Source organism: Manis pentadactyla, chromosome 17 (assembly GCF_030020395.1).
Source record: "Manis pentadactyla isolate mManPen7 chromosome 17, mManPen7.hap1, whole genome shotgun sequence".
Classification (NCBI taxonomy): domain Eukaryota; kingdom Metazoa; phylum Chordata; class Mammalia; order Pholidota; family Manidae; genus Manis; species Manis pentadactyla.
Window position 1 is genome coordinate 10,049,903 of NC_080035.1, and position 27,490 is coordinate 10,077,392.

At 42.2% G+C, this 27,490-nt stretch overlaps 1 protein-coding gene across 6 annotated transcripts in view; it reads left to right on the forward strand.

The window, feature by feature from the left end:
• RUBCNL (rubicon like autophagy enhancer) overlaps positions 1-27,490 on the forward strand; it is a 58,787-nt gene that overhangs the window by 24,157 nt on the left and 7,140 nt on the right. For 4 of the 6 annotated variants that reach the window (XM_036889687.2, XM_036889688.2, XM_036889689.2 and 1 more), the window contains 8 exons: positions 4,313-4,941; positions 7,931-8,013; positions 8,386-8,593; positions 12,474-12,563; positions 13,049-13,115; positions 13,697-13,829; positions 15,029-15,174; positions 16,598-16,662. In XM_036889687.2, the coding sequence (XP_036745582.2) occupies positions 4,407-4,941; positions 7,931-8,013; positions 8,386-8,593; positions 12,474-12,563; positions 13,049-13,115; positions 13,697-13,829; positions 15,029-15,174; positions 16,598-16,662 (1,327 nt within the window). In that variant the 5' untranslated portion in view covers positions 4,313-4,406. Of the gene's footprint in view, positions 1-2,524; positions 3,002-4,312; positions 4,942-7,930; positions 8,014-8,385; positions 8,594-12,473; positions 12,564-13,048; positions 13,116-13,696; positions 13,830-15,028; positions 15,175-16,597; positions 16,663-27,490 lie in introns of those variants that run through there. The other 2 variants (XM_036889690.2, XM_036889692.2) reach the window with 2 other exon arrangements.

The window sequence follows — 27,490 nt, forward strand, 5'->3', positions numbered from 1 at the left end:
GCTAAGGAGTAAAGAGAAAAACAGAGTTGTGAAGGAGGGAGAGGACCTTTTAGAGCAGGACAGTTGCCATTATTTATAGAGTGGCCAGGGGAGCTGCACTGAGAAGGTAACATTGAAGATGAGCCTTTACTCTGACACTCCCAGTTATGTATTCAGTTAATAGTTGGCGCTGGGACAGAGAAAACCCTAAATCTGACATGCTGTGCCTACTCATGGAGTAACTTTAAGATGGTTAAGCATTTAGGAGTTAAAGCTGTTCCTCTGCCATCAGAGTGCTGGCTGCTTGTGGTCTGAAGGACTTTTGTGAAGTCGCTATGGAGGTCATGGTGGCTCATGTCCATCTGAGTCATCTGCCCTTCTTGCAAAGCTTGCATCTTGCCAGTCAGTACTGTGGCTCTGTCGTGGCCCTAGAGTCCCAGCCATTCTTGACAGGACCACTAACCGATGGGTAGGGACCTGTTGGAAGGACTCGTGGGAGGAGTCCAGAGTCTCTCTTGTCCAGGGCCTTTGCTGCTGCATGTCTGTTAACCAGGAAGCTGGCCTGTGCTTGCCCTCTGTAGGAAGTTCTCAACAGAAATGACGGTAAGGTTTGCTGCTTCGTTTCTCTTCCTTTAAAATGTTTTTGGAAATTGATTTTATCTTTGTACCTAAGCATCTCTGATTTAAAGGACCCCATTTATGAGAGCAGGAAGCACTTTGAGAAGATGCCAAGCATTGCTTAGAACTGTATTACCTGCTGCCTACGGGTACCTGAAATGTATGACTATATGTGTCCAGTCACAGTCTTCCCTCTGATAGAATGTAAGCTGGGGGGGGCAAGAAGCTTATTTTAGCTACCACTGTCACCCCAGAGCTACAAAAACAAAAATAATGTCAGCCATGCAGAAGATGCTCAGTAAGTATTTGTTTACCTGAGTGACTAACAGACTACAAGCAATGTGGTAACGATCAACCTACCAGCAAGTCCATGATTGTATCTCATGAATTATCTGTTGCCCTAAAGATCAAGAAGTGGAGATGCTGACCTATCACTAGGGCCTGGACTTTGTTTGCAACCACTGCTCTCTCTTCTTTGTCAATCTGCCTTTCAGGGAAACGCATGCTCTTTAATGAGTATCCAGCCTGGCTTGTTATCCTTTCTCTGCCATCTTCCACTACCCAGCTGTGACCCTGGATGCAGCCTTGAATCTCCAGAGGCCTATTCGAGCTCCAAAATGTTCTCATTTTATAGCCTGGCAAAGGCAGCACCTACTGGTTATTGTATGAATGAAGCAAGAACACCTTTCTAGAAGGAAGTGGAGCATGCATCTGTTCTGAGAATTACTTTTAATAAATAGGAATCTGTTTATGCTCAATGAAATTAAGTCAGTTCCTTGTCTGGGAGGCTCATACATAATGTCATTCCCTTTGAACTATTGACTTTAATCTCTTTATAAAAACACAGGGATCTCTGTTACTTACCTTTTGTTTGAGGCTGTGTGTTTTTCATATGACTTCACATCTGTAATCATCTCCTACACACTAAAACAGACATGACATGTAGAGAATTGAGAGTAAAATATGACTTATATAGCTTCATTCTCTTGGAACTAATGAGGTTATCATGAGCTATAGACACAGAACTAGGAACTAGTAAGAGAAAATATTTAGAAAAGAAAGTCCACAAAAAGCAACATGAACAAAGATGTTCATGTTATATATTTTATTATAGGGAAAAACCGAAAATAAATTTTCATCAGTAAGAGTCTGGCTAAGTAAATTATGATAGGTATACTATAGAAAATGGTAAAATAGTTTGGAAGAATGCTATACACCCTTATGTCATATTGTTGACAGAAAAAGAAGGTATGTTGTAGAATATGTCCAGTTTGATGCCACGTGTGCACAGAAAAGAAAACAAAACATATCTTCTGATCTGACATGTACATATTAATTCATAGAAAGAGGTCTGGGAAGAAAGATAATTAACAATATTATTTCTAGGAATGAAGTAGGATTGGTGGGGCTTGGTGCAATGAGAGTGCTTCACTTTTTACTCGAAGCTTCTGTGTTTTGGCATTTTATAAAAACACAGTCATGGTTTCCTTTTGTAATAATAACACCCAAAATATTGGAGAGAAAAAAATGTGTAGCAGAGAAATTGGGACACCAGGTGAGGTTTGAGGCCGGGGGGAGGAAGATGAGACCTGCCAGGGTAGCGCGTTCTGGCTGCTCGCCACATCCTGGGAGAGCTCGTGCAGTGTCTTCAGGCTGGCATCCATCCATCTGTCATCTGTCACCTACCACTCAATCTATCATCTGTCATCTCTCTCTCCTTCTCATCTACCTAGCTACCTAGCCGTCTGTATCACTTCCAAATGAATGATCTATGATGGAAGGCCCACAAATCAAGAAAACCCAAGAATTTTTCCTATAGTTTTTGCATGTACCTTCTTTCGGTCTCTTTGTAAACTTCGGGTGAGAAAAGTTTCATACCTTTAGGAAACATGGATTCACTTCTATCCCTTTATGAATAATTCTGCCACAGTAACGGAGCAGTTGTATCTCCCACAGAAGTCTTTCCTCTAGCTCCTGCCTATTTCCACTTTGTTGGATTGATTTATTCAGCCCATAACTTTTATTGAGTCCTCATGTGCAACTCTGTGACCCAGCAGAGAACAGACAAGGCCCCTGCTCTCTCACGGGGCTTCTGCCAGGGGGTGGAGAGCAATGACAGTAAAGAGTAAAAAAATTTCAGGAAGAACTACTATGATGAAAATTAAGCAAGGTGATGTGATAGGGAGTAGCCAGGGAACTACTTTTAAGAGAGAGAGTTAAGAAAGATATCTTTGAGGAAGTAATTCATAAACCAAGCACGCAACAGGACGGGAAGGAGCCCGATCTGTGATCATCTGGTGGAAGAGCGTTGCAGGCGGCAGGACTAGAAGTGCGGTGAGGGGGTCAAGAGCTGGAGGGCATGGCTGGAACTCAAGGAGGGCTGAGGACACGCCAGAGTCTACAGGTCAGGCTCATTCGTGCCTTAAGGGCAAGGTAAGATTTTGGATTATGTTTCAGATTTGAAGGGACATTATGGGGGGACGGTTTGATTAGGGAATGACATCTGTTTCATGTTTATAAAGGGTCTCTCTGAATACCTCTTGATTATAAATAGGCAGGAGTAGAAACGGGGAAACCCACAGGAATGATGGCAGGAGGTCCAGGTGGGAGAGATGGTGATTGGACAGGGTGGTAGCAATAGATACCAGCTTGCTATTGGGTTAAAGATGGAGAGTCGGGGAAAGATAGGAACAGAGACTGTTCCTGGATCTGGGCTTCAGCTACCGGGAGGGGAAAACTAGGGAATGGCAGGTTTGGGGGAAATCAGTGTCTGTTTTGGTGCAGGTTGCATTGCCCCCTGGACAAATGTCAATTAGGTAGCAAGAACTGCGGTGGGAACTAACCATGTGCAGACAATGCTATTAGAGAATCTGGAATGGACTCCAGGTTCAGGTGTTCCCCGCCCTTCTTTCTGGCTGGACTCACCCAAGCCCACCACTCCCATCGCTGGGCCTTCTGCTGACCTTGCTTTTGCTGTTGAAGGTTGCTTTGAGTTTTAGAATGTGAAGGACGGTGGGAGAATAGTAGAAGCATGTGCTGGGCCTGTGATTACAGTGACAAGAGTGCTTCTTTTTTTGGTAGCTCTCAACATTTTAATCATTATCTATTTTAATAAAGACAAAAATTGAATTTAAAAGGGAACAGACTTTTTTAAAGATAGATTCTAGATTCACAATGTGTTCTTCAGCTACCCTATGTAAATCACAAGTTTATATTGCCATTATAAATCAGGATTATCAGCTAATATAAGCTACATGAAACAAAGATTTTAGGGCTAATTGTCTTCAGTGTCACACACTACTGTTAAAATGCAAACATGAACAGAAACTAATGAAAATAAGAAACTACGAAAATGTGCTTTTACTTCCAGATGTTATTCCCATTTTGAGTTTTATATTTACTTTTATTGGCATAATACATGGGTGTTTTACATTTTTGTATGTCTTTACAGCAGTATCCTTACTACTTTATCCTTTTATAAAAATAATCCTCAGTTATTTTATGCTTTGAAAACCCTTTCCTATCCCAATGTCATGCCAGCTATGTTTGCTACTAGTTTTATTTATTGTATTTGTAAATCCAAGTGGAATTTACTGTGCTGTATAGGGCAAAGTACAAACTTTGTAATTTTTGTTTTTTTGCCTCCTCAGAAGAATTTGGAGTTAACCATATGATTCAGGCTTTATTTATCTTGAATGATTCTTGTCCATTGCAGATAAACTCCCCAGCCTTCCAGCTGACCACATGGTGAGTCCAAGGCCCTGATCCAGTATCACAGCAGAATTTACACCAGCCCTGAACCTGGAGAGATGGTGTCACAGTCTATGGGTCAGGCAGATTCTCCCGTGGACCCCTGGGATGGGGTCAGCAATGACTCTTGTGATGCTGATGGTTTGCCCAGCCTCCTAGACCCTAAGCACCCCCGTTGCCAATCAGACCTCAGGTTTATGAGGCACAGAGCTGCCTGGATTAACCTCCAGTGTGAGCAGCAACCGCTGCAGGATTTGGGCCCTCAGGGGCCAGCAGTGGGGAACACTGGGAGCCACTTTGTGGGGGCTGCTGCTTTTCCTGTGGGCCTGTCACCACTGTCCTTTGAGGACTCCGTGGGGGAGACATCACTGTCGAAGGATGCTGTGGACTCCGTGAGCAGCTCTTCTGCCCAGGGCTCAGGAGAAAAGAGCAGAGACTTCTCTTGCACCCCAGTGGAAGAACAGGCCGTGCTCCCAGCAGGCCATCCTCAGATGTCTCTGTTCCCAAGATCCAAGATTTTGGCCCCTTCACTAGGCCCTGAGGCTGATGGTGCTCTTCCCAAGCCTTCCCACCTGGCAGCTTCCACTGACGAAGGTGATTTTTGTTGGACACTTCCCTCATTCCTGTCTGTTCACTTGTTTGCTTTGCCTTGATCGTTTGCTTAGCCTGCCCTACTGTCTTCCTCATGAGAAAGTCATGGATTTCCCCTTTGGCCAGAAGCCCGTGCACCAGCTCATTTAATACTGTCTTTGGGCCAGCCACCTGGGCAGTCACAACAGGTGACACCAAGTATTTCCTTTCTCCTTAGACTGCAGGGAAATGTCACCTTAGCTCAGCTGAATTAATAGTCAATACCACTTGCCATCTTCGAGCTGGTGCGTGCCTTCAGGAACTTCCAGCTCCCTGCAAGGGAGAGCATCGGAAGTCCCTTCAGTTCAGTGTGGGCGCGGGAGGTGTTTCCAGACACTCAGCGTAGCCTGCATTCCGCACCAGTGCTCACAGAGGAGATGAGCTCCCCTCACCTGTTATATTTAACTGGACAGTGTGACTTAAAAATTGTAAGACTTATATACAGTAAGCACAACCCCCTGAAATACTATAAGAGGCTTTCTTATTATTATTTAAACAAGGGTTCCCCTTGCTATGAAGTAATGCACCTATGCCTAAAACACTGAAATTCCTAAAATGAGGTAATCCATTCAAAATGCCACACAAGAGTCAATAAATTAGCTATGGTTGTTATTTGGAGCATACTTATTTTATTTTTAAATACTCATCATGTTATGTTCATGCTTTACATTAATTTATATTTCTGTTAGAACACTAACTCAGATAGTCAATGAAGTTTTCTCTTTCAAAACAATTTTAAAAGCTGCCTACTTGCTTGTGTGTGTGTGTGTGTATATGCATTTATTTCCCATTACCAGAACTGGTCCTCCCCCTTTCCTACAATATGGAGTTATTTGCCCAATATTCAAAAATATTGGATATTTTTTAAAAGTTGAAGATGATAATCTTTAACATTGTTTTCATAGCTTAAGAATAGCAGATTATGGACAGTTTTTCAATGTGCCAATTTTGAGATAAGAATCAAATTTGAGTAAAATGATACATTCTGATCACAAGCCTTCATTCTACCTTTTTTCTCACCTGCCAGGATAGTTCTCAGGAAAAGAGTGGCTTGCCAATATAGTGGTTGATAAGGAAGAGGTTGGTAAGTAAGGTTAGTAAGGCATCCTGCTAGATCATCTCCAGGGAGAGCGAGGGGAACATGAAGAAAAGGCAAAGCCGCCACCACCACCACCGCCGGTTATTCAGGGACGAAAATGATCTTTAGGGGCCTGTATACACCGGCCCCAAATAATTTGTTTTGTCACTGTACAGGAAGTACATACTTTAAAGTAATTTAAATAAATTTATTTAATACTTTACTTTATATCTATGTAAAATATAAAGATATTTATATTTAGTAATTTATTTAATAAATAATTTAAAATAGTTTAAAATTATCCTGTAGTTTTGTCTTTCTCCCAGAAAGAAAACAGATACCCCAGCCCCTTCGTCCAAAGACAGTGACTCCAGCAATCTCTCCAGGTACCTTTAAAAACCACTCAGTCTTTTGAGAGTGGCCCTTAAACTTGGTAAAGGGATTCATTCCATGGGATTAAAGAAAAAAGAAGTCCTGAGTGATCTGGTTCCTTCTTCGGGGTGGGGCAGCAATGGGAAGACCAGGCATTTGCTGCTATGACTGGATTTTCCTATGACTGCGGCCTCTCGAATGGGAACCGCGGGGTTTCCTTACTGGATAACATGGTAGGGAGAGCCACCTGAGCCTGTAAGCATGTAAGAAACAGCTCTGCGGTGCCTTTTGTTTGCATAGGATCTGCGCATTACAAAGCACTCACGTTCCTTACCTCCTTCCGTCTCCTAATGGCTCATCCTCCCAGTTTTAAGGAAGGAGGAGATTTTACTGCAGCAGCCCAGCTGGTTTATGGAGAGCTGGAACTAGAGCCCACACTGTCTGATTCTTCTCTGTGCTTTTCCCTCTATACTCAGGTCCAAAAACAATAAACAATGACCTGTGGGCCAAATCTAACTGCCTCCTGATTTTACAAATTAAGTTTTTGTTTTGTTGACAGCTGCTTTCTCACTAGAGTAGCGGAACTGCGTAGTTGCAGGACATGCTGTATGGCCCTCAGATCCCGTAATATTTACTACTCAGTCCTTTTCAGAAAATGTTTGCCCACCCGGGATGGCTTCTGAAGCTAAGAGGTCCAGAGTTTTCCAGGGAGCAGTCACTTTCTTGAAGGAGAAGCAAGGGGTTTGAATGATCCTGCTTGCATCTCAGTTGGTCACCCTGAGAGCTGTAAAATCAGCAAGACATCTGTAGCGTTTTGTTCTAATTTAGCAGGTTGGGACAGCTCAGCTCTTATGGCTCTCACAGACATGTTTTGCCATAAATGCTGCAGAAAGAAACCACGTCACAGAAGTCATTTTTGTTCTGATGGTGTCATTGCCAGTAATGGAGTGGCTTTAGGGTACAGAACAGGTGAGTCAGCTAAATGTACCCTCCGCAGTTTCTTCTTGTTTTTGACTGGAGGAAGACCATTTTGGAGAAGCAATGCTGACACTTTTCAGATAGATTTTGTTTCTGTAAACAGGAAGTTTTGGGTCAGTTGCAGCAGTGGGTTGAAGAAGTGATCCTGTGTTTCTGATGGCCCTGGTCCTAGACTGTTCCTCTTTACCCTTCTTCAGCTCCCGTAGGCAGTTTCCGAGATCCTCTTCTCTTGCTGCCCTCTGTGCCCCTTGTTCTCCATTTCAGTGGTTCTCCCATGACCTGTCTGAGGATTCTGCCCAAGGTACTCCAGTAGCTGCTTGTAGAAATGATCACCATTATGGTAATATCTGCAAGGCCTATGCCAGAAGGGTCTTTCTCCTTCTGGCATCCTAATTTACTCTAGAATTGTGCTAAATTAAAAACAGTAAAATGATATTTAAAAGTCATTCCTTAGAGCTGTTTTGTGTTCCGAGGTAATCTTTGACTTCTTTTTCTCCACTTGTTAATAACTCACTCTGTTGGCAGGTGCTGTTCACGTCAGCAAAAGAGCCGGTTCTCTGAATTCCTTCTCAGCAGAGGCATGCGTGCTCCCTGTCGATGTAGAAAAGGTGAACACTTCGTCTCCTTTTTCCTTTTGGAGACCACAGAGAGGGCAGAACCTTAGGCAGTGCTGTTCTGATTTAAATCTGGGAATTTCACCTCCCAGTGATGACACTTGGCAAACAGGGTTAGTTTTAAGGGGCAGAGGCAGCCAGGAGCTCTAAACTGAGAAGGGTCCGAGGCCGTGTCTGCATTCAGCGAGTTCTCCATGACGGGTGGGGTCACCACCAACCTAGGGTTTTATAGTACAAGGAACCCAAGGTGGTTTTCTATTGGTTGTCATGTCCCTCGAAGACCTGGTTTTTCAATCTAATATACCCTAAGTGAAAAAAAAGTTGGCTATGCTTGTGAGTATTTTAACCGATTTTTTTTTTCTGCAGGAAAATGCCCACTTTTATGTTGCAGATATGATTATATCAGCAATGGAGAAAATGAAGTGTGACATCCCGAGTCGACAGCACACAGAGAACTGGAGGACGGAAGTCAGCGGGGCGCCTGGGAATGATCAGGCTCACTCTGAAGTGAACTTTTACACTAACGTAAAGCAAGAATCTGGGTCTTCCACTTCTTCAGACAGTGGCTATGAAGGCAAGTGGGGTAAACATGAGAAAGTTCTATGCTGTGTTCTCCGTACGTCTCTTTTCCTGTCAAATCACAGAGAGAGGCTTTAAATCCTATCTGTAACTTCTGGAGTAACCTGTACAGTCCTCACCATCTCTGCCATTTGGGCTTGGAGTTGTGATCACGCTGCTGTTAAACTGATGTGTTTTTCTGTTGGACTCCGCCCTGCTTTTCCCCTTGGCAGTGGCTGGCATCTGCCCACTCCCTTTGTCTCTGGCACGTGGCCTTGTCCCCTTCCTTAGTCATTGCTTCCTTTTCCAATCTGTCCTGTTCCATTCATTCCATAAACAAGGAGCCTGTGAGTGCTGGGTGCCAGAGGCAACAAGATGTACTCCTTCCCTCAAGGGGCCTTCACGTCCGAGCAGAGGCTGAGGGATGGCTCCAATGGCACAGGCAGGCCCATGCCTGGTGTGGAATCCGAGCAGCTCACCTCATGGGGTTCAGGGAGGCCTTCCTGAGGGGGGTGGTGCTTGAGCTGAGAACTGAAGTTAGGGCTTGTCATTTTCTTGCCATTTCCTGAATGTGAGTCCCGCTTCAGTCCCAGAGTCATCTCTGTACTGCCCGGGAGATTTCATCCACGGCAGTATCCTTCCATTATTCCCTCTGGGTTGAGCTCTCCCAAATCTGTTTCCAGTCCTGCAACACTCTTCTAAGTGCTCGATCCATATGGCTGGGACGTGTCAAACATGCTCACCTGCCTGGCAGGCAACTAACTTGACGTGTTCACACTAGTTATCCATCAGTCCCTTGCAACCTTGTTCCTTCCAAAAGATAAGAAGCGAGCTTACTCTTCCCTCCCTTCTGACTTCCTTCACCCTAGCATCTTCGTCACGAGCCTTTCAGTAATGAGAGAGTGCTCCTTCCATGTGGCACGTAGGTAGACAGTGCCTGGCACAGAAGAGATGGACAATGAGCAGCTGTTGATGTACTAGCTCAAGTGAGAAGGGATTTCTTTCGAGGCTATAGAGTCTCCTCAGTGAACCCAGTGGTAGGGATACAGAACTGACCAGTGTCACGGGAACTCCGGCAGTTGCCTGTGCTGGTTTATGGCCCCTGGTTGCCTCTCTTCATGTGGTGGCTTCATTCCCCTTTTTCTACAGCCTGACCTCTTCCCCCAACCCCCCAGCCCCTCGTTTCAGCTCTGCAGCCTCCCTCGCTGCTCAGTCTTGGCTTGCAGGACCCCAAGTCCAGATTCCCCAGGAAGAGCCCCTGGCTGGGCCTGCTTGGATTGGGGCTCCACACCTGGTCAGCCACTGCAGCCGGGGGAGAAGGGGCTATGATGTGGACCATCATCCCCTCTGAGGCGACCACTGAAGAAAAAAGGCATGTGGCCCTTCTTCTTCCTTAGGCCTGTGCCCCTGTCCCACTTTTAGTTAGTGAACAAACCAGTCCTGGTTTCTGAGCAAGACTGACATCCCCTTCATTCTCTTCTGATTCCTGCCTTTTACCTGACAGCCTTCTGGCCAGTCATTCTGTGAATATTGCATTCAGGTCCTCGATACATATTTGCTGCCTTGAATTTTCTCTCTTTACTTTCAGCATTTTCCCCTCATTGATTCCACACACATCTGTCTTCCAAAACTCAACTTCTAATCCTCTAAACGGTCCACTGAGTTTCTCCCACATTTTGTCCTGGGCTGTTTATCCTTGTGGGCCTTCCTCCTGCCCTTCTGATGGTCATCTCCTGCCATTTCCCTGCGTGTTCCCTGGGCTTCAGTCACGCCAGCCTGTTACACTTGATACAGACATTTCTCCTAAGCTCCTGCCTCCCTCCCTTTGCTTCTGCTTGGCTAGAATGCTGGTTCCCCAGAAACCATGCATTTGTTCCTCCATCCTTCCCATTCTTCAAAAGCAATCTCCTGCCACCAGCACTGTGACATTCTCCCTGATTTGTTTCAATGGCCAGGGGCACCATTCATATGGAATGAAACATAAGTTGTGCTCCAGAATGCTCTGTGATTGTCTATGTGCATGCCCCGCCCCAAGGGTGTGTGCAATGTGAAGCCCGCCTCTGAATTTCTTAAGACCCATGGCACACAACTGTGTTTTTGTATGATTAAGTATGTTGGTGCCTCAGATTCCTCATGAGATTTTAAGTTCTTTGATGGATGAGAATTTGTCTTATTTATATTTGCATTCAGCATAGTGCCTTGCCTAAAACAGATATTTTATAAATATTTATTGAATGGTTGAGTAGAAGTTCATGTTTAGCTGAAGTTTTAAAAAATATATGAATATGTTACATGAAATTTTCAAATATTCCTAGCACCCAAATAAAAATATCTTTCATTAAGTATCTCTCTTGTGACATTTATGACAATAGATGTTACTCCATTAGGTAGGTCATCATTCCTCAAAAAAGAAAAAAATTAGAAAATGTCAGCATGTACCTCATTTAGTGCGAGCAGTGCTTCCAGGTCTTTTTTATCAGTTAAATATATTTTTGTGTTTGTACTAACATGCAGTGTAAATTGTATGTTCCTGTGGATCATGGCCAAAAAAGTATGAGAAACACAGGGGTGGGTGAAATTTCTGCCATTTCACCCATGAAGAAACTGAAGCTGAGAAGGTCCAGCAAGGAGGGGGCAGGGTGGCTTTAAATGGCAGCCAGTCTGCTACAGAGCCCATTACATAAGCACGACATAAGCTCTGTGTAACCTATGGGCTACAGTACTTCACTCAAAAACTATAGTCATGTCGCTGTGTTTCTCTCTTACGTTTATTCAAGTAAATATAGTTTCATAATAATTATATATTAATATTAATGAAACTGTATTAATAATATGGTTATATTAACAGTATTTCATATCTAGTTTTCCATGTTGCTAGTTTTCACATTTTTCAATAATGTTATTTCTTGACCTAATAGTGGTATTTGCAAAATCAGTTTCCTAGTATTTGCATTTAGGTAGCTTCCACATTTTAATATTTTGAATGAATTGTGAATATGTCCTTTGTATCAAAGGCTTCCTCGTTTTACAGTTTTTCTTCTTAATGACATTCTTTGGATAATTCCCAAGGTGAGTATTAGGGATAGAAAGGCAAGAATATATTAGTTCCCTAGGGCTGCTGTAACAAAATACCCCAAACTGGGTGGCTCAAAACAATAGAAATTGATCCTCTCACACATCGTCAAGGCCAGAAGTCAGAGAGGAAGTTGTTGGCAGGTTAGCTCCTGGAGGCTCTCAGAGAGAGTCTGCTCCACGCCTGGTGCCTGGCTTCCGGGGGTCCCAGTCATCCTTGATATTCCTGGGCTCGTGGACACATCACTTCAGTCTCTGCCACCATCTTCATGTGGTGTTCATCTGGGTATCTGTGTCTGCATCCAAATCGCCCTCTTTTTATGACGCCAGTCCTACTGGACTTAGGGCTCACCCAATTCACTGTGACTTCTGCTTAACATGACGACGTGTGCAAAGACCCTATTTCCAAACAAGATCACATTCACAGGTCTGAGTGAACGTGAAGCTGGGCTGGGGGCACTACTCAGTGCCATACAATGTTGAGGTTGCCTATACTCTTTGCCTCACTGTGAAGCTGATTGTTTTTCCCCCTCTTAAATTTCATTGCATTTTATATTAAGAAAATTTTCGTACATGAAAGTAGGCAGATTATATCATGAACACCCACAAACATATTATTCTGTTTTCACCTAATCATTGTCAGTGTTAAGAACAACACAAAATAGCTCCCTGCATTTTTTACCCCCCGAAGCTGAATTTTTTAATTCTTTCAAATGAACTCTTAGCCCTTTTTATTCCCTAATTTCTGTATAGTTGGGTGTTGGCAGCTTGTGCAGTTTTCTTTTTCTTCTTGCTGGTGAAACCCCCTTGCTTTCTTTTTCTAGGTTGTGCTGTGTTACAAGTCAGCCCACTGGCTGACGGTGATGTGACGAAAGAGGCCTGCAAGTGTGACTTTGATGACTTTGTTATTGTAGGTAAGATTTGGAAACTCATCGGATATGACAAGATACCTCCCCCAACACACACATATGCACACCTGGACATCCATGGTGTGTGATACCCTATTACAGAGGCATTCAAAGAAACTTCTCCTGAGATCAGATTATGTCCCTGAGATAAAAAAATAAGATGTGCTCCTTGTTTTAAATGTCTTGAAAGTTAATCTCTCATCTCACTTGTAGAATTGAATACAAAAGTCAATTCTCTTCATAGTCTGATACCCATTTGGCCTCTCAATTATATTTTGGTGAAGTTTCAGATGAGTATATTTTGAAATAGTCATCTTTGGTCATTGACTGTAGTCTCATAATAGAAACCCGAAGAATCTAAGGTGTGGAGGTGCTGAATCATTGGTTCTTCCTGAGATGCAGGGAGCTATTTTTGTGTTCTTGTAAAAATGACTATGATTACGTGAGTCAGACTGAAAGATCTCACTACTTTTTCTTCTATTTTCCCACAGAACTTGAAGAATTTAGCAATAATAGCACAGAAGAAAGCCCTGGATGTTCCTGTGGCTCCTCTAGCAGGTATGTCTCTTCCGTATCTACCTGCACATAGACCCTTGGGACAATCACCTGTGAGGCACTGTGAACACCAGGCCTCTGATCTCTCAATCCAAGTTCAGCCAGTTCCAATGACAGCTATTAGTAAGGAAACAACTGCCCCTAAAATTTCTACAGTGTTTTTACAGTGTTTATAAGATTTTGCATACATTCTCATTTAATCCTCATGGATAGGCTGGGCAGGGTTTTTTTAACCCCATTTTACTGATGTGGAAACTGAGGCTCAGATAAGATGTGCTTCAGGGCAGAGTGTTAAGTAGCAGATGTAGGACTTGAACTCAGGTCTTCAGGCTCTAAATCCAGTGCTCACTGTACTACACCTGCCAACCTCGGTACCTTCAGCAAATACCTTCAGCCTCCCGTGAGCATGGAGGAATTATGCCGAGTAAGGTAACCAGTGGGTGGCTGATGCATGGTGTCTTTCTTATAAGACACCCCCTCCCAGTGTTTGGAGAGGGAAGGATAGTTGAAAACCTGAATAAGAAGACCCTTAACATACTCCTCATGAATACAGATCTCCATTTTTTGCATCTCTTATATTTCAGTGTCATTTATCAGCCAAACTTCAATTCTGCTGAGCTCCTAGCCAAGGAGCTGTACCGAGTATTCCGAAAGTGTTGGATCTTGTCAGAAGTTAATTATCAGCTGGCAGGTTCCTTGAATGTAGCTGGCTTCATAGTAAGTATCAAAATAAATTGACCTTGAAATGAAAGTTCCTTAATTCTCATTTTGCCTGCTATTCACTGCAGACATTTATGTTTCCTTGTATAGTTGCTGGGTGCTAGGGAAGACTCAAAATGAAGGATGAATCTGACATTTATTGAATGCTTATCATGCAGCAGGGACTGTCCTCAACAATTCCATTTTAATCCCCACAAGTACCTTATTAGGTAGATGCTATTGCTATTTTTATTTTAAAGTGTTAATTCCAGACGCTCAGTAGGGCTGGTCTGATGGTAGAGCAGGAGTAACTTCAGGCTGCCTAGTTTGAAAGTCCAGGCTGGTTCCCTTGGAGAACACACTGCGCCCTGACAGCATGCAGCTCCCTGGGGGGCAGAGGACTCTATCCTAAGGGTAGGAAAGAGCACTCTGGAAGCGCAGAGGAGGCACTGTTCAATTGCAGTCGGGCAAGTTGGGAAAGCTGCTTGGAGATCTCAGAACGTCGACTTAGATTTAGGCCAGGCAGAGCTGTAGCAGGTGGGAACACATGAAAGGGTATTCCTGGCAAGGGGGGCACTGGAGCAAAGTGACAGGAGGTGGGTGGTGAGTTCATCCTGCAGAGTGATTGGTGTGGCTGCATAATGTGTTCGTAGGTGTCTGTGTGTGTGGGCGGGGGGTGCAGGGTGATCCTCCTGGGAATTAAAGCTTGAGTGAAAATGGCCAAATTGTGGGGGACATAGAATGCTAATTGGAGGAATTTGGATCTTCAATAGGAGAGTTGAATGATTCAGAGGGGAGCCACTGAACATTTATAAACAGGGGAATGGTCTTAGAAGAGCTGTTTCTGGAGAAGTCTGACAACAGGGGATTCTGACTGGCAGCATCCGTCAGCCCACAAAGAGGGGAGAGGCTTCGGCTGTGCATCAAAGCATTCCAGGTCACGGTGACCTACTTACAGTAATTGGAAGTCTGGAAACAAATAACCTACTAAAAATACTAAGACAAGTGATCTCAGCTGGGTGGTGTTTTAGATAATTCTCTGCAGATGGCTTTAGATATAGGGAGGGCTATTGGCCTGTCCTTTAGCTCCACTTACAGCAGTTTTAATTTTTTATGGCAAATTTTAATGTTAGAAACATACTTGAATGTTCTTTTTATTTCAATTCCTGAAATATGCTCGCTTCAGTTGTTCCTAAATCCTCTTCTGTGTTATGCAGGTGCTAAATGAAGATCATGTTGGAAAAGACTTTGACTCCAGTGTGGATGTAGTACAGGAAATTAAGCTGAAGTCAAGGATGAGAGGGACGGAAGACTGGGAGCCTCCTAGATTTCAAATCATATTTAATGTTCACCCACCAGTCAAGTAAGTCCAGATTGCTGCTTGGGCCCCCAGCCCAGGTAAAGCAAATTGTGCTGGACCCCGCCAGACTCTGTGGAAGTTGGTGAAGGAAAAAATTAATACTCTGAGGGACAAAGGAAAATTTGTTTCAGGACAAGGAAAGCTGGGCATAATTTTCTTAGTTAGCTTTCTTTGCACTCTGTTTATTGTGGGCTTTGGGGGCCCTGTAAGTTTTGACAAGTTGAGAATTTAATTATGTGTCCTCAATTATAAACATTACATAGCAATTAAAAATTAAATAGGCTTAAAGGGGATTTTTAAGTAACTAAATTTGAACCTTAAAAATCATACACAATAATTTTGAAAGACGAGTGCAATGTGAATTAAAACTCAACAACAAAAATTTTTAGAAAGGAAAAGTGGACTTTGAGGAGAGCTGCTACAGTTAAGAAATGTAACAGAATGCAAATAAGAATATTTTTATTCTCTAAGAAGTGACAAAACCCTAAAAGGCAAAACAACTGAGACAAAAAAAAAAGAAACTCATATATGTATATTATAATAATATAAAGTAGTAGTTAATTTGTTTTGAGTATATGATATTAAGAATAAAGGACTAATTACAAATTTTCCAGTTTCCTTGGCTTGCATTTAATTCAGCCCACAAACTGCAGTCATGAAGGGACTGGACAGGGTTATCGCCTGTACCACGTGGTGGTGCCTTGTAGACCACTTTTTCTTTGGAGGGAAGGCCAAGGCCTCTCGGTTTGCTGGAGCAGAAGAGCTCCCTCTCCAGGCCTTGTTAGGCATCTCCCCTTAACATGGCATGTCTTACCTCTAGGCTCTTTCTAGGTCCTCTCTAAGGCATGCGGGTAGGGTTCCGAATAGTTTCACCTTGGCCATTTTTGCTGACCCTAAACTGTAATAAAATTTTACAACTTTCTCCATTTCTCCAAATCACACGTGAAATTGTGGCCCCAGCAGTTCAGTGGAAAACACTTCAGTCTCTCACCGGAAGTGTCTGAGAGCTTTGTCTTACACTACCTCTTCTCCACCTAAACTCCTTTGGGTCAGTGTGTGAGCTTGCTAAGCGCATCATCTCTTGATGCCTCCTCCCCCTGAACGTTCTCCCAGGCAGCACGTGTCTCTGGTTCTCTCTGGAGAGAGAATCCTGGGCTGAGGCGGTGAGAGGTCTCTGAAGGCCCTTTGGTGGAGCAGTTATTTGTGATTTTGAATTCTGCTCTGGTGGTGGTAGGGGCTCTTAAAACACCCAGAGATTTCAACTAGAGAGCTCTATTGAATAATTCTATTTCTTTCCCAAACAAAAATGACAAAATGAAGGCTTCAAGCCAGGAAAAGCATCATCAAGTCAATTGCTCTTCCAATCAGTGAAAAATGCTCCATGGGCCTCTTCTGAAATGTAACTTCTATCATTTTCTGCACTCAGGAGGGACCTCGTGGTAGCAGCCCAGAATTTTTTGTGTGCTGGCTGTGGGACACCAGTAGAACCTAGTAAGTATGGATCACAGTTGCCTGCTCAGTCTGTGATGACAGAGTGAAGAATAACGAGGTGGGACAGGGCATTGTTTTTGTGAAAGATGCCTTTGATGAGAAGGTGTAAGAGCTTCCGGGTGTTGCCCCCTCTTTCGTGAAGAGGCCGTGAGCTATAAGGCTACGTGACTGGCCTGTTACCTCTCAGATTCTCATCTCCTAGTCATCTTCCCACCAGGCACTCAGCCTGAGCCACAGGGCCGCCCTACTGGTCTTGAAGGTGACAGGCTCACTCCTCACTTAGGGGTTCGCATTTGTGGTTTACTCTCCCTGGAATGCCCTCCCCTGATGGCTGGTTCCCTTACTTCTTTCACATCTTTACTCAGAAGTCATAGGGCAACCTACTGAAAATGTCTGCCTCACCACACTCCTGGCCACAAGCATACAGATGAACACTTTTTCTTTCCCTTCCTTTTCATTTTTATTCTAGCACTTATCTTCCTAAAACACTCTTAGGGTTTACTGATACTTATTATTGTCTGTCTCCCTCACTAGATTCTAAGTTCCATGAGGACAGATATGTTGTCTGGTGTATTCATTGCTTTATCCACTGTTCCTACAAAAGTGTCTGGCATGCGTTGGGCCTTAGAAGATATTTGTTCAATGATTGAATGGCTTGCCAAAAAGCTAGCCAAACTCCTCTGAGAGGGTTTGAGGGAAGTGGTCTGAGGGGGATCATTCCTGGGCCAGTTGAGGCCTAGAAAATGAGGCTTCACCCAGGCAGAAATGCAAGTTGCCTACTTGATATTTGGAATCACTTGTTCTGGTGTGAGGGGGTCTATAGGTCTGACCTGCAGAAGGCTGGGAAGAAGACCTTTGGGGGAAAGGGCTCCCTTGGTCTTTGATAGGCAGTCTTCCAAGGAAAGACTTGGAAGACCTGCACCTCAAGAAATAAAAGCAGAAAACAGAAACCTATCTACACTTCCTTCCACCATGTTGAATGACAATGATGGTTGTAACTACCTTTCTTTAAATGACTCGTCTTCCCAGCTGGTCCAGTAACGACCATGTCTATTTGGTTACCACTGTATTCTGGTACCTCAGGAAATATTGCATGCATGGGTCAGAAAGAGGAACACGTGACTATGATTCCACTGACTTTTTAAGTCTTTCCCTAAATTTGTTCAAATTTGGAGATATGTGCCTATGCTGTTGATGCAACATGGCCCTTATTTCATGGACTGTGCTTACAAGAAGGCATAGTCGTCAGTTAAATAACAAGGGCAATATAGGCAATGAAAGAGAAAGTCAAGAGTACCATGGGATTTACAGCAAGGGAACTTAATCTGGAGTTAGAGACTGGGAGTGAGAGGTTTCATGAGGAAGTGATTATTTCCAGAGGAATGGGCAGTTTTTTGGGGGCTGGGGTTTACATATACAAAGGGCCTGAGGCTGTTGCAAAGGTCCTTGACTGCAGAGTAAGAATTAGAGGAGAAAACTTGCTGCAGAGACAGAGCACTGCTTGGAGAGGCATAAACAGTTTTGGACATTTTTTCGTGAAGTTGCTATAGCTCTTAGGATAATTTTTTTAATTTTTATTTTGAGATAATTTTAGCCTTATAAGAGTTGCAAAAATTATATGGAGACATCATTCTTTATACCCTTTACCTAACTTCCCCCTACTGTTAACTTCTTATAATAATCATAGCATAATTATTAGAACTGAAAAATTAGCTTTGGTATAATCCTATTAAATAAACTCCAGATTTTATTCTGATTTCATTAATGACCTATATCTGCTCTAGGGTCCAATCCAGATTCCCACATTGAAGTTAGCTGTCATTTCTGCTTTGTCTACTCCAACCTCATACACAGTGAGCCCTTTGAAAAGTAGGCACCAGACATGACATTTTCCCCTTTAAGTCCTAAAAATAAGGATGATGACAGTTGTCACACCAAAGAAAATTAATAACAATTCTCCAATGTTGTCTAATTCTACTCCATATTCTCTTGTTGTCCTCAAGCTGTCATTTATAGCTAGTTTTTCCATCCAGTTTTCAACCAAGTTTCATACACTGCATTTAGTTAATGTTTCTCTTTAGTCAGCTTTCTTCTCAAACTGTGCTATCCAGTATGGTAGCCACTAGCTCATGTGGCTACTTACAATCTAATTCAAATTAATTAAAATTAAAAGTCCACTTCCTCAGTCACACTAGCTACATTTCAAGTGCTCAGTAGCCAAATGTAGCACAGCTGCTTTAATGGACAGCACAGACACAGAACATTTCCATCTTCACAGAAAGTTCTATTAGACAGGACTGTTCTAGAATTTTCCCTCCTAATTTTTTTTCTGGGATATTGACTTTCCTCAGAGGAAAATGATTACGGTTTAGAGCAAGGTCTCTCAGCCTCAGCACTACTGACTTTGCGGTAGGGGCTGCCCTGTGTCTTGCAGGATGCTCAGCAGCAGCACTAGATGTCACATCACGAGGCGCTCCCCAGTTGTGACAATTGAAAATGTCTCAGGATCTTTCCAAATTGTCCCTTGTTGGAGAAATCATGCCTGGTCAAGAACCACTAGTTTAGGATGCTTTGTTTTGTTCTGTTTTAATTAAAGGGCTGAAGATACCAAAAGAGAAGAGCATCATTTATTCTGTGTTGATAGTATCATGTTTAGTATATATTCAATGAAATGTGATGAGTGAGTGAATGGTCTCAAAATGGTAGGACTGTAGATGTTAAGGAAATATGAACCACATCAGGAAGATTTACTGACCCTTTCTTCCCTCCTTTCTCTCCCCACCTTGCTAAGTTTGATCAGAAATGTTGAGTACAGGGACCAGCAATACCTCCCTTTTTGCCTGTTTGATATACAATGCATTGAGGCCGTCATAAGCAAAATAATATTAATTACCTGCCACACCAGAGATCTTAATCCAGAGTGGGAAATTGACACAAAACAACAGAGTTTTCAAGGTTTCACATTTGAGAACTCAAACATAATCATTAGGCACTTATGTTCTTACTAATAATTTGTCAACCATAGAGAGATATCACATGATGCAGCGTTTGAGAATAGTGTGCATATGTATGTACCTATAGTTGAACCTCATTGTTCATGAATATTTACAAATTCATCCACTTGATAAATTTATATGTAACCCCCCAAACAGTGATATTTTCAGTCATTCACAGAATATGCATGAGGCACTGAAAAATTTGAGTCACCAGAAATTTGACTTGCCCAATGCACGTGTTCCCAGCTGAAGTTGAATAAAGAATGCTCTGCCTTCTTGTTTTAACTCTCACACTGTAAACAAGTCCTTCTGTAGTTTATTTAGTGCCATTTTTAACTTTTTACATTTGTTGTTGGTGATTTAGCTATCTAAAATACTCCCCCAAGTGCAGTGCTGAAGTGCGGTGTAATGGTGCTAAGCTCAAGAAGCCTGTGATGTGCTTTATCGGAAAAATCCATGCATTAGATAAGCCTCGTTCAGGCATGAGTTACAGTGCTATTGACCCTGAATTCAATAATATGAATCCACAAAATATATTGAAGAAGGTGTCTGTAAAGAGAAAACACGCATAAAACAAGGTTAAGTATTGATCAGTTGATTAAAATGTTTTTACCAGAGGCTCATGGGAACCTAACCCTGTGTTTCCCCAGGAGCAGTACTTGAGTGTTTATTAATTCAGTTTTCATGGCAACTTTATAGAACATTAACTACTGCCAATAATAAGAATCAACTGTATTTATTGGTTTAAATTTAAAAATCAACTCCATGTGCGGTCTTGGTTTATTGAGTTTATTTAAGGGTAGTAATGGACAAGGGAAAATTCATCAGCTCCTCTCCTCTTCCCTCCATTGGATGCACCAGAGGGGATGTGGGGTATGATGGCTAAAAGCTGGAGCTTCAGTCCAGGCCTGGGGCGGAGTCCTGCTCACCTGCTTACTGTCTGTGAGTCTCTGGCATGTGACTGAACTTCACTGTCTTGTGCTTTCATTAGTGATTTAGGGGGAGTAATAGTCCCTGCCTCACAGGCATGAGCACAGAGTGGTATAGTGTACGTAAAACATTTAACCAGTGTGTGACACAGAGTAAGTGTTCAGTGCAGGTTTGTTCCTGTGGTCACTGAGGTCTTGTTTATTTTATTTTTTATTTTTTTTAAATTAAATTAAATTTTATTTTATTTTGTTATCATTTATCTACAACTACATGAAGAACATTATGTTTACTAGGCTCTCCCCTACCCCAAGTTCCCCCAACAAACCCATTACAGTCACTGTCCATCAGCATAGTAAGATGGTGTAGAATCACTACTTGTCTTCTCTGGGTTACACAGCCCTCCCTGTGCTTCTCCCCACATTATACATGCTAATCGTAATGCCCCCTTTCTTTTTTTCCCACCCTTATCCCTCCCTTCCCACCCGTCCTCCCCAGTCCCTTTCCCTTTGGTAACTATTAGCCATTCTTGGGTTCTGTGCTTCTGCTGCTGTTTTGTTCCTTCAGTTTTCCTTTGTTCTTATACTCCACAGATGAGTGAAATCATTTGGTATTTGTCTTTCTCCGCTTGGCTTATTTCACTGAGCATAATACCCTCTAGCTCCATCCATGTTGCTGCAAATGGTAGGATTTGTTTTCTTCTTATGGCTGAGTAATATTCCATTGTGTATATATACCTCATCTTCTTTATCCATTCATATACTGATGGACACTTAGGTTGCTTCCATTTCTTGGCTGTTGTAAATAGTGCTGTGATAAACATAGGGGTGCATCTGTCTTTTTCAAACTGGAGTGCTGCATCCTTAGGGTAAATTCCTAGAAGTGGAATTCCTGGGTCAAATGGTAAATCTATTTTGAGCATTTTGAGGAACCTCCATACTGCTTTCCACAATGGTTGAAATAATTTACATTCCCACCAGCAGTGTAGGAGGGTTCCCCTTTCTCCACAACCTCACCAACATTTGTTGTTGTTTGTCTTTTGGATGGTAGCCATCCTTACTGGTGTGCAGTGATATCTCATTGTGATTTTAATTTGCATTTCTCTGATAACTAGCAATGTGGAGCATCTTTTCATGTGTCTGTTGGCCATCTGAATTTCTTCTTTGGAGAAGTGTCTGTTCAGCTCCTCTGCCCATTTTTTAATTGGATTATTTGCCTTTTGTTTGTTGAGGTGTGTGAGCTCTTTATATATTTTGGATGTCAAGCCTTTATCGAATCTGTTATTTACGAATATATTCTCCCATACTGTAAGGGTACCTTTTTGTTCTGTTAATGGTGTCCTTTGCTGTACAAAAGCTTTTTTGCTTGATATAGTCCCACTTGTTCATTTTTGCTTTTGTTTCCCTTGCCTGGGGAGATATGTTCATGAAAAAGTCACTCATATTTATGTCCATGAGATTTTTGCCTATGTTTTTTTCTAAGAGTTTTATGGTTTCATGACTTACATTCAGGTCTTTGATCCATTTTGAATTTACTTTTGTGTATGGGGTTACACAGTGATCCAGTTTCATTTGCTTACATTGAACTGTCTAGTTTTGCCAGCACCGTCTGTTGAAGAGACTATCATTTCCCCATTGTATGTCCATGGCTCCTTTATCGAATATTAATTGACCATATATGTTTGGGTTAATGTCTGGATTCTCTAGTCTGTTCCACTGGTCTGTGGCTCTGTTCTTGTGCCAGTACCAAATTGTCTTGATTACTATGGCTTTGTAGTAGAGCTTGAAGTTGGGGAGTGAGATCCCCCCTACTTTATTCTTCTTTCTCAGGATTGCTTTGGCTATTCGGGGTCTTTGGTGTTTCCATATGAATTTTTGAACTATTTGTTCCAGTTTGTTGAAGAATGTTGTTGGTAATTTGATAGGGATTGCATCAAATCTGTATATTGCTTTGGGCAGGATGGCCATTTTGACAATATTAATTCTTCCTAGCCAAGAGCATGGGATGAGTTTCCATCTGTTAGTGTCCCCTTTAATTTCTCTTAAGAGTGACTTGTAGTTTTCAGAGTATAAGACTTTCACTTCTTTGGTTAGGTTTATTCCTAGGTATTTTATTATTTTTGATGCAATTGTGAATGGAATTGTTTTCCTGATTTCTCTTTCTATTGGCTCATTGTTAGTGTATAGGAAAGCCACAGATTTCTGTGTGTTTATTTTGTATCCTGCAACTTTACTGTATTCCGATATCAGTTCTAGTAGTTTTGGAGTGGAGTCTTTAGGTTTGTATGTACAATATCATGTCATCTGCAAATAGTGACAGTTTAACTTCTTCTTTACCAATATGGATTCCTTGTATTTCTTTGTTTTGTTTAATTGCTGTGGCTAGGACCTCCAGTACTATGTTAAATAACAGTGGACAGAGTGGGCATCCCTGTCTTGTTCCCGATCTCAGAGGAAAAGCTTTCAGCTTCTCGCTGCTCAGTATGATGTTGGCTGTGGGTTTATCATATATGGCCTTTATTATGTTGAGGTACCTGCCCTCTATGCCCATTTTGCTGAGAGCTTTATCATGAATGGGTGTTGAATTTTGTCGAATGCTTTTTCAGCATCCATGGAGATGATCATGTGGTTTTTGTCTTTCTTTTTGTTGATGTGGTGGATGATGTTGATGGATTTTCGAATGTTGTACCATCCTTGCATCCCTGGGATGAATCCCACTTGGTCGTGGTGTATGATCCTTTTGATATACTTTTGAATTCGGTTTGCTAATATTTTATTGAGTATTTTTGCATCTATGTTCATCAGGGATATTGGTCTGTAATTTTCTGTTTTGGTGGGGTCTTTGCCTGGTTTTGGTATTATTGTGATGTTGGCTTCATAGAATGAGTTTGGGAGTATTCCCTCCTCTTCTATTTTTTGGAAAAATTTAAGGAGAATGGGTATTATATCTTCTCTGTATGTCTGATAAAATTCCGAGGTAAATCCATCTGGCCCGGGTGTTTTTTTCTTGGGTAGTTTTTTTATTACTGCTTCAATTTCTTTGCTGGTAATTGGTTTGTTTAGATTTTGTGTTTCTTCCTTGGTCAGTTTTGGAAGGTTGTATTTTTCTAGGAAGTTGTCCATTTCTTCTAGGTTTTCCAGCTTCTTAGCATGTAGGTTTTCATAATATTCTCTAATAATTCTTTGTATTTCTGTTGGGTCCGTCATGATGTTTCCTTTCTCATTTCTGATTCTGTTGATGTGTGTTGATTCTCTTTTTCTCTTAATAAGTCTGGCTAGAGGCTTATCTATTTTGTTTATTTTCTCAAACAACCAGCTCTTGGTTTTATTGATTTTTTTATTGTTTTATTCTTCTCAATTTTGTTTATTTCTTCTCTGATCTTTATTATGTCCCTCCTTCTGCTGACTTTAGGCCTCATTGGTTCTTCTTTTTCCAATTTCAATAATTGTGATATTAGACTATTCATTTGGGATTGTTCTTCCTTCTTTAAATATGCCTGGATTGCTTTATACTTTCCTCTTAAGACTGCTTTCTCTGTGTCCCACAGAAGTTGGGGCTTTGTGTTGTTGTTGTCATTTATTTCCATATATTGCTGGATCTCCATTTTAATTTGGTCGTTGATCCATTGACTATTTAGAAGCGTGTTGTGAAGCCTCCATGTGTTTGTGAGACTTTTTTCTTTCTTGGTTCAATTTATTTCTAGTTTTATACCTTTGTGGTCTGAAAAATTGGTTGGTATGATTTCAATCTTTTTGAATTTACTGAGGCTCTTTTTGTGGCCTAGTATGTGGTCTCTTCTGGAGAATGTTCCATGTGCACTTGAGAAGAATGTGTATCCTGTTGCTTTTGGGTGTAGAGTTCTATAGATATCTATTAGGTCCATCTGTTCTAGTGTGTTGTTCAGTGCCTCTGTGTCCTTACTTATTTTCTATCTGGTGGATCTGTCCTTTGGAGTGAATGGTGTGTTGAAGTCTCCTAAAATGAATCCATTGCTGTCTGTTTCCTCCTTTAGTTCTGTTAGTATTTGTTTCACATATGCTTGTGCTCCTGCATTGGGTGCATATATATTTATAATGGTTATATCCTCTTGTTGGACTGAGCCCTTTATCATTATGTAGTGTCCTTCTTTATCTCGTTACTTTCTTGTTTTGAAGCCTATTTTGTCTGATACTAGTACTGCAACACCTGCTTTTTTCTCCCTATTGTTTGCATTAAATATCTTTTTCCATCCCTTGACTTTTAGTCTGTGCATGTCTTTGGGTTTGAGGTGAGTCTCTTGTAAGCAGCATATAGATGGGTCTTGTTTTTTTATCCATTCAGTGACTCCATGTCTTTTGATTGGTGCATTCAGTCCATTTACATTTAGGGTGATTATCAATAGGCATGTACTTATTGCCATTGCAGGCTTTAGATTCGTGGTTACCAAAGGTTCAAGGTTAACTTCCTTACTATCTAAGAGTCTAACTTAACTCACTTAGTATGCTGTTACAAACACAATCTGAAGGTTCTTTTCTATCTCTCCTCCTTTTTCTTCCTCCTTCATTCTGTATATATTAGGTATCAAATTCTGTACTTTTTATCTATCCCTTGATTGACTTTGGGGATAGTCAATTTAATTTTGCATTTGCCTCGCAATCAGCTGCTCCACCCTCCCTACCGTGATTTTACTACCTCTGGTGACAGCTATCCTACCCTAGGAACACTTCCATCTATAGCAGTCCCTCCAAAATAGACTGCAGAGATGGTTTTTGGGAGGTAAACTCTCTCAGCTTTTGCTTATCTAGAAATTGTTTAATCCCTCCTTCAAATTTAAATGATAATCTTGCTGGATAAAGTAATCTTGGTTCCAGGCCCTTCTGCTTCATGGCATTAAGTACATCATGCCACTCCCTTCTGGCCTGTAAGGTTTCTGCTGAGAAGTCTGATGTTAGCCTGATGGGCTTTCCTTTGTATGTGATCTTATTTCTGCCTCTGGCTGCTTTTAACAGTCTGTCCTTATCCCTGATCTTTCCCATTTTTATTACTATGTGTCTTGGTGTTGTCTTCCTTGGGTCCCTTGTGTAGGGGGATCTGTGGATCTCCATGGCCTGAGAGACTATCTCCTTTCTCAGATTGGGGAAGTTTTCAGCAACTACCTCCTCAAAGACACTTTCTGTCCCTTTCTCTCTCTTCTTCTTCTGGTATCCCTATAATGCGAATATTGTTCCTCTTGGATTGGTCACACAGTTCTCTCAATATTCTTTCATTTTTATAGATCCTTTTCTCTCTGTGCCTCAGCTTCTTTGTATTCCTCTTCTCTAGTTTCTATTTCATTTATTGTCTCCTCCACCATATCCAACCTGCTTTTAATACCCTCCATTGTGTTCTTTAATGATTGGATCTCTGACCTGAATTCATTCCTGAGTTCTTGGATGTCTTTCTGTACCTCCATTAGGATGTTGATGATTTTTATTTTGAACTCCCTTTCAGGAAGAGTCACGAGGTCCATATCATTTAAATCTTTCTCAGGAGTTGTATTAACATTTTACTCTGGACCAGGTTCCTTTGGCGTTTCATGTTTGTGTATGGCGCCCTCTAGTGTCCAGAAGCTCTATTCTGGAGCTGCTGATCCCCTGAAGCAATGTCGGGGGTCGCAGGGGAGCAGTACTGGTGCCTGGGGTAGGAAAGAGCTGTTCCCCGCCTCCCGGCTCCTGTGCCTGTCTCCACTGCCTGAACCAGTAGGCCAGTCACACAGGTGTAAGCTTTTGTCCCAGAGCAGCCGGATATGGATCCCTGCTTTCCACAAGCAGCCGGAATCCCAGTCTCCCCAGGAGCTCTGCCTGTATTAACTTTCTAACCCGGTAGTCATGCGAGTCTCATGAAAGCGCCATGAAATGTAGGTTTGTGCTCCCAGTGCAGATCTCCGGAGCTAGGTATTCAGCAGTCCCAGGCCTCCACTCCCTCCCTGCTCCGTTTCTCTTCCTCCCACCGTGAGCTGGGGTGGGGGAGGGGCCCGGGTCACGTGAGCCACAGCTCTGCTACGTTACCCCGTTCGCTGAGATCTGCTCTCTTCTCCAGGTGTGTGCAGTCTGACGCTGTCCTCTTTCCTGTTGCTCTCTCAGGATTCGTTGCGCCAATTAAATTTTCTAATTGTATCCAGTTTTAGGAGGAAGCCTCTGTCTCTCCCCTCACGCTGCCATCTTTAATCCCATCTCCAAGGACAGAGTTTTAAAGGCAGCTAGAGAGAGGAAAAAGGTCACCTCCCATTTACTCCATGAATCCGGAGTGCGTGTCTTGTACCTTGGCACATTTGCTCCCAAGGCATAAATGCTATTGGCCTGGGATCTTCTTTTCTGCTGTTGAGACACCATGGCCTTTGTCTTTGTCTTTCCTAGTGGGCTTCCCAGTTCTGTCCAGTCTTGTTTATTTTTAAGGCTGTTTTAGGAAACTATTTAGAATCTGCAGTGTGCTAGGTGTTGGGGTAGCTGCTTTCCCATCCATTGTTCCATTCAATCCTCACTATACATGTCAACTAATATTTGTGTCATACCTCATGGTATTCTAATTACAAAGAAACCCATGGGTCAAATGGTGAATGATGAATATCAAACCTGCTCATCTTAGACCCTAGTGTTAAAGGAGGGGCACACAGTGGATTTACCTGAATCTCTGTTTTCTCCTTAAGCTGGGCAGTGCATAACCAGGTATTTGTTACATTTGTCTCTCTACCTTTTACTTGCCAATATATTTTATTAGAGCTATTTCCAAAAGCAATGCATGTTCATTTTAGCAACTTTAAAAGTGCAAAGAGCAAAAATCCTTTCTACCTCCCACCTTCTGTAAGTACTCACTGTTGGCTTGTTGGTGGTGATCCTTTTGGACTGCAATGTACATTTTCAAAACAAAATCAAGGTGGCATTATATGT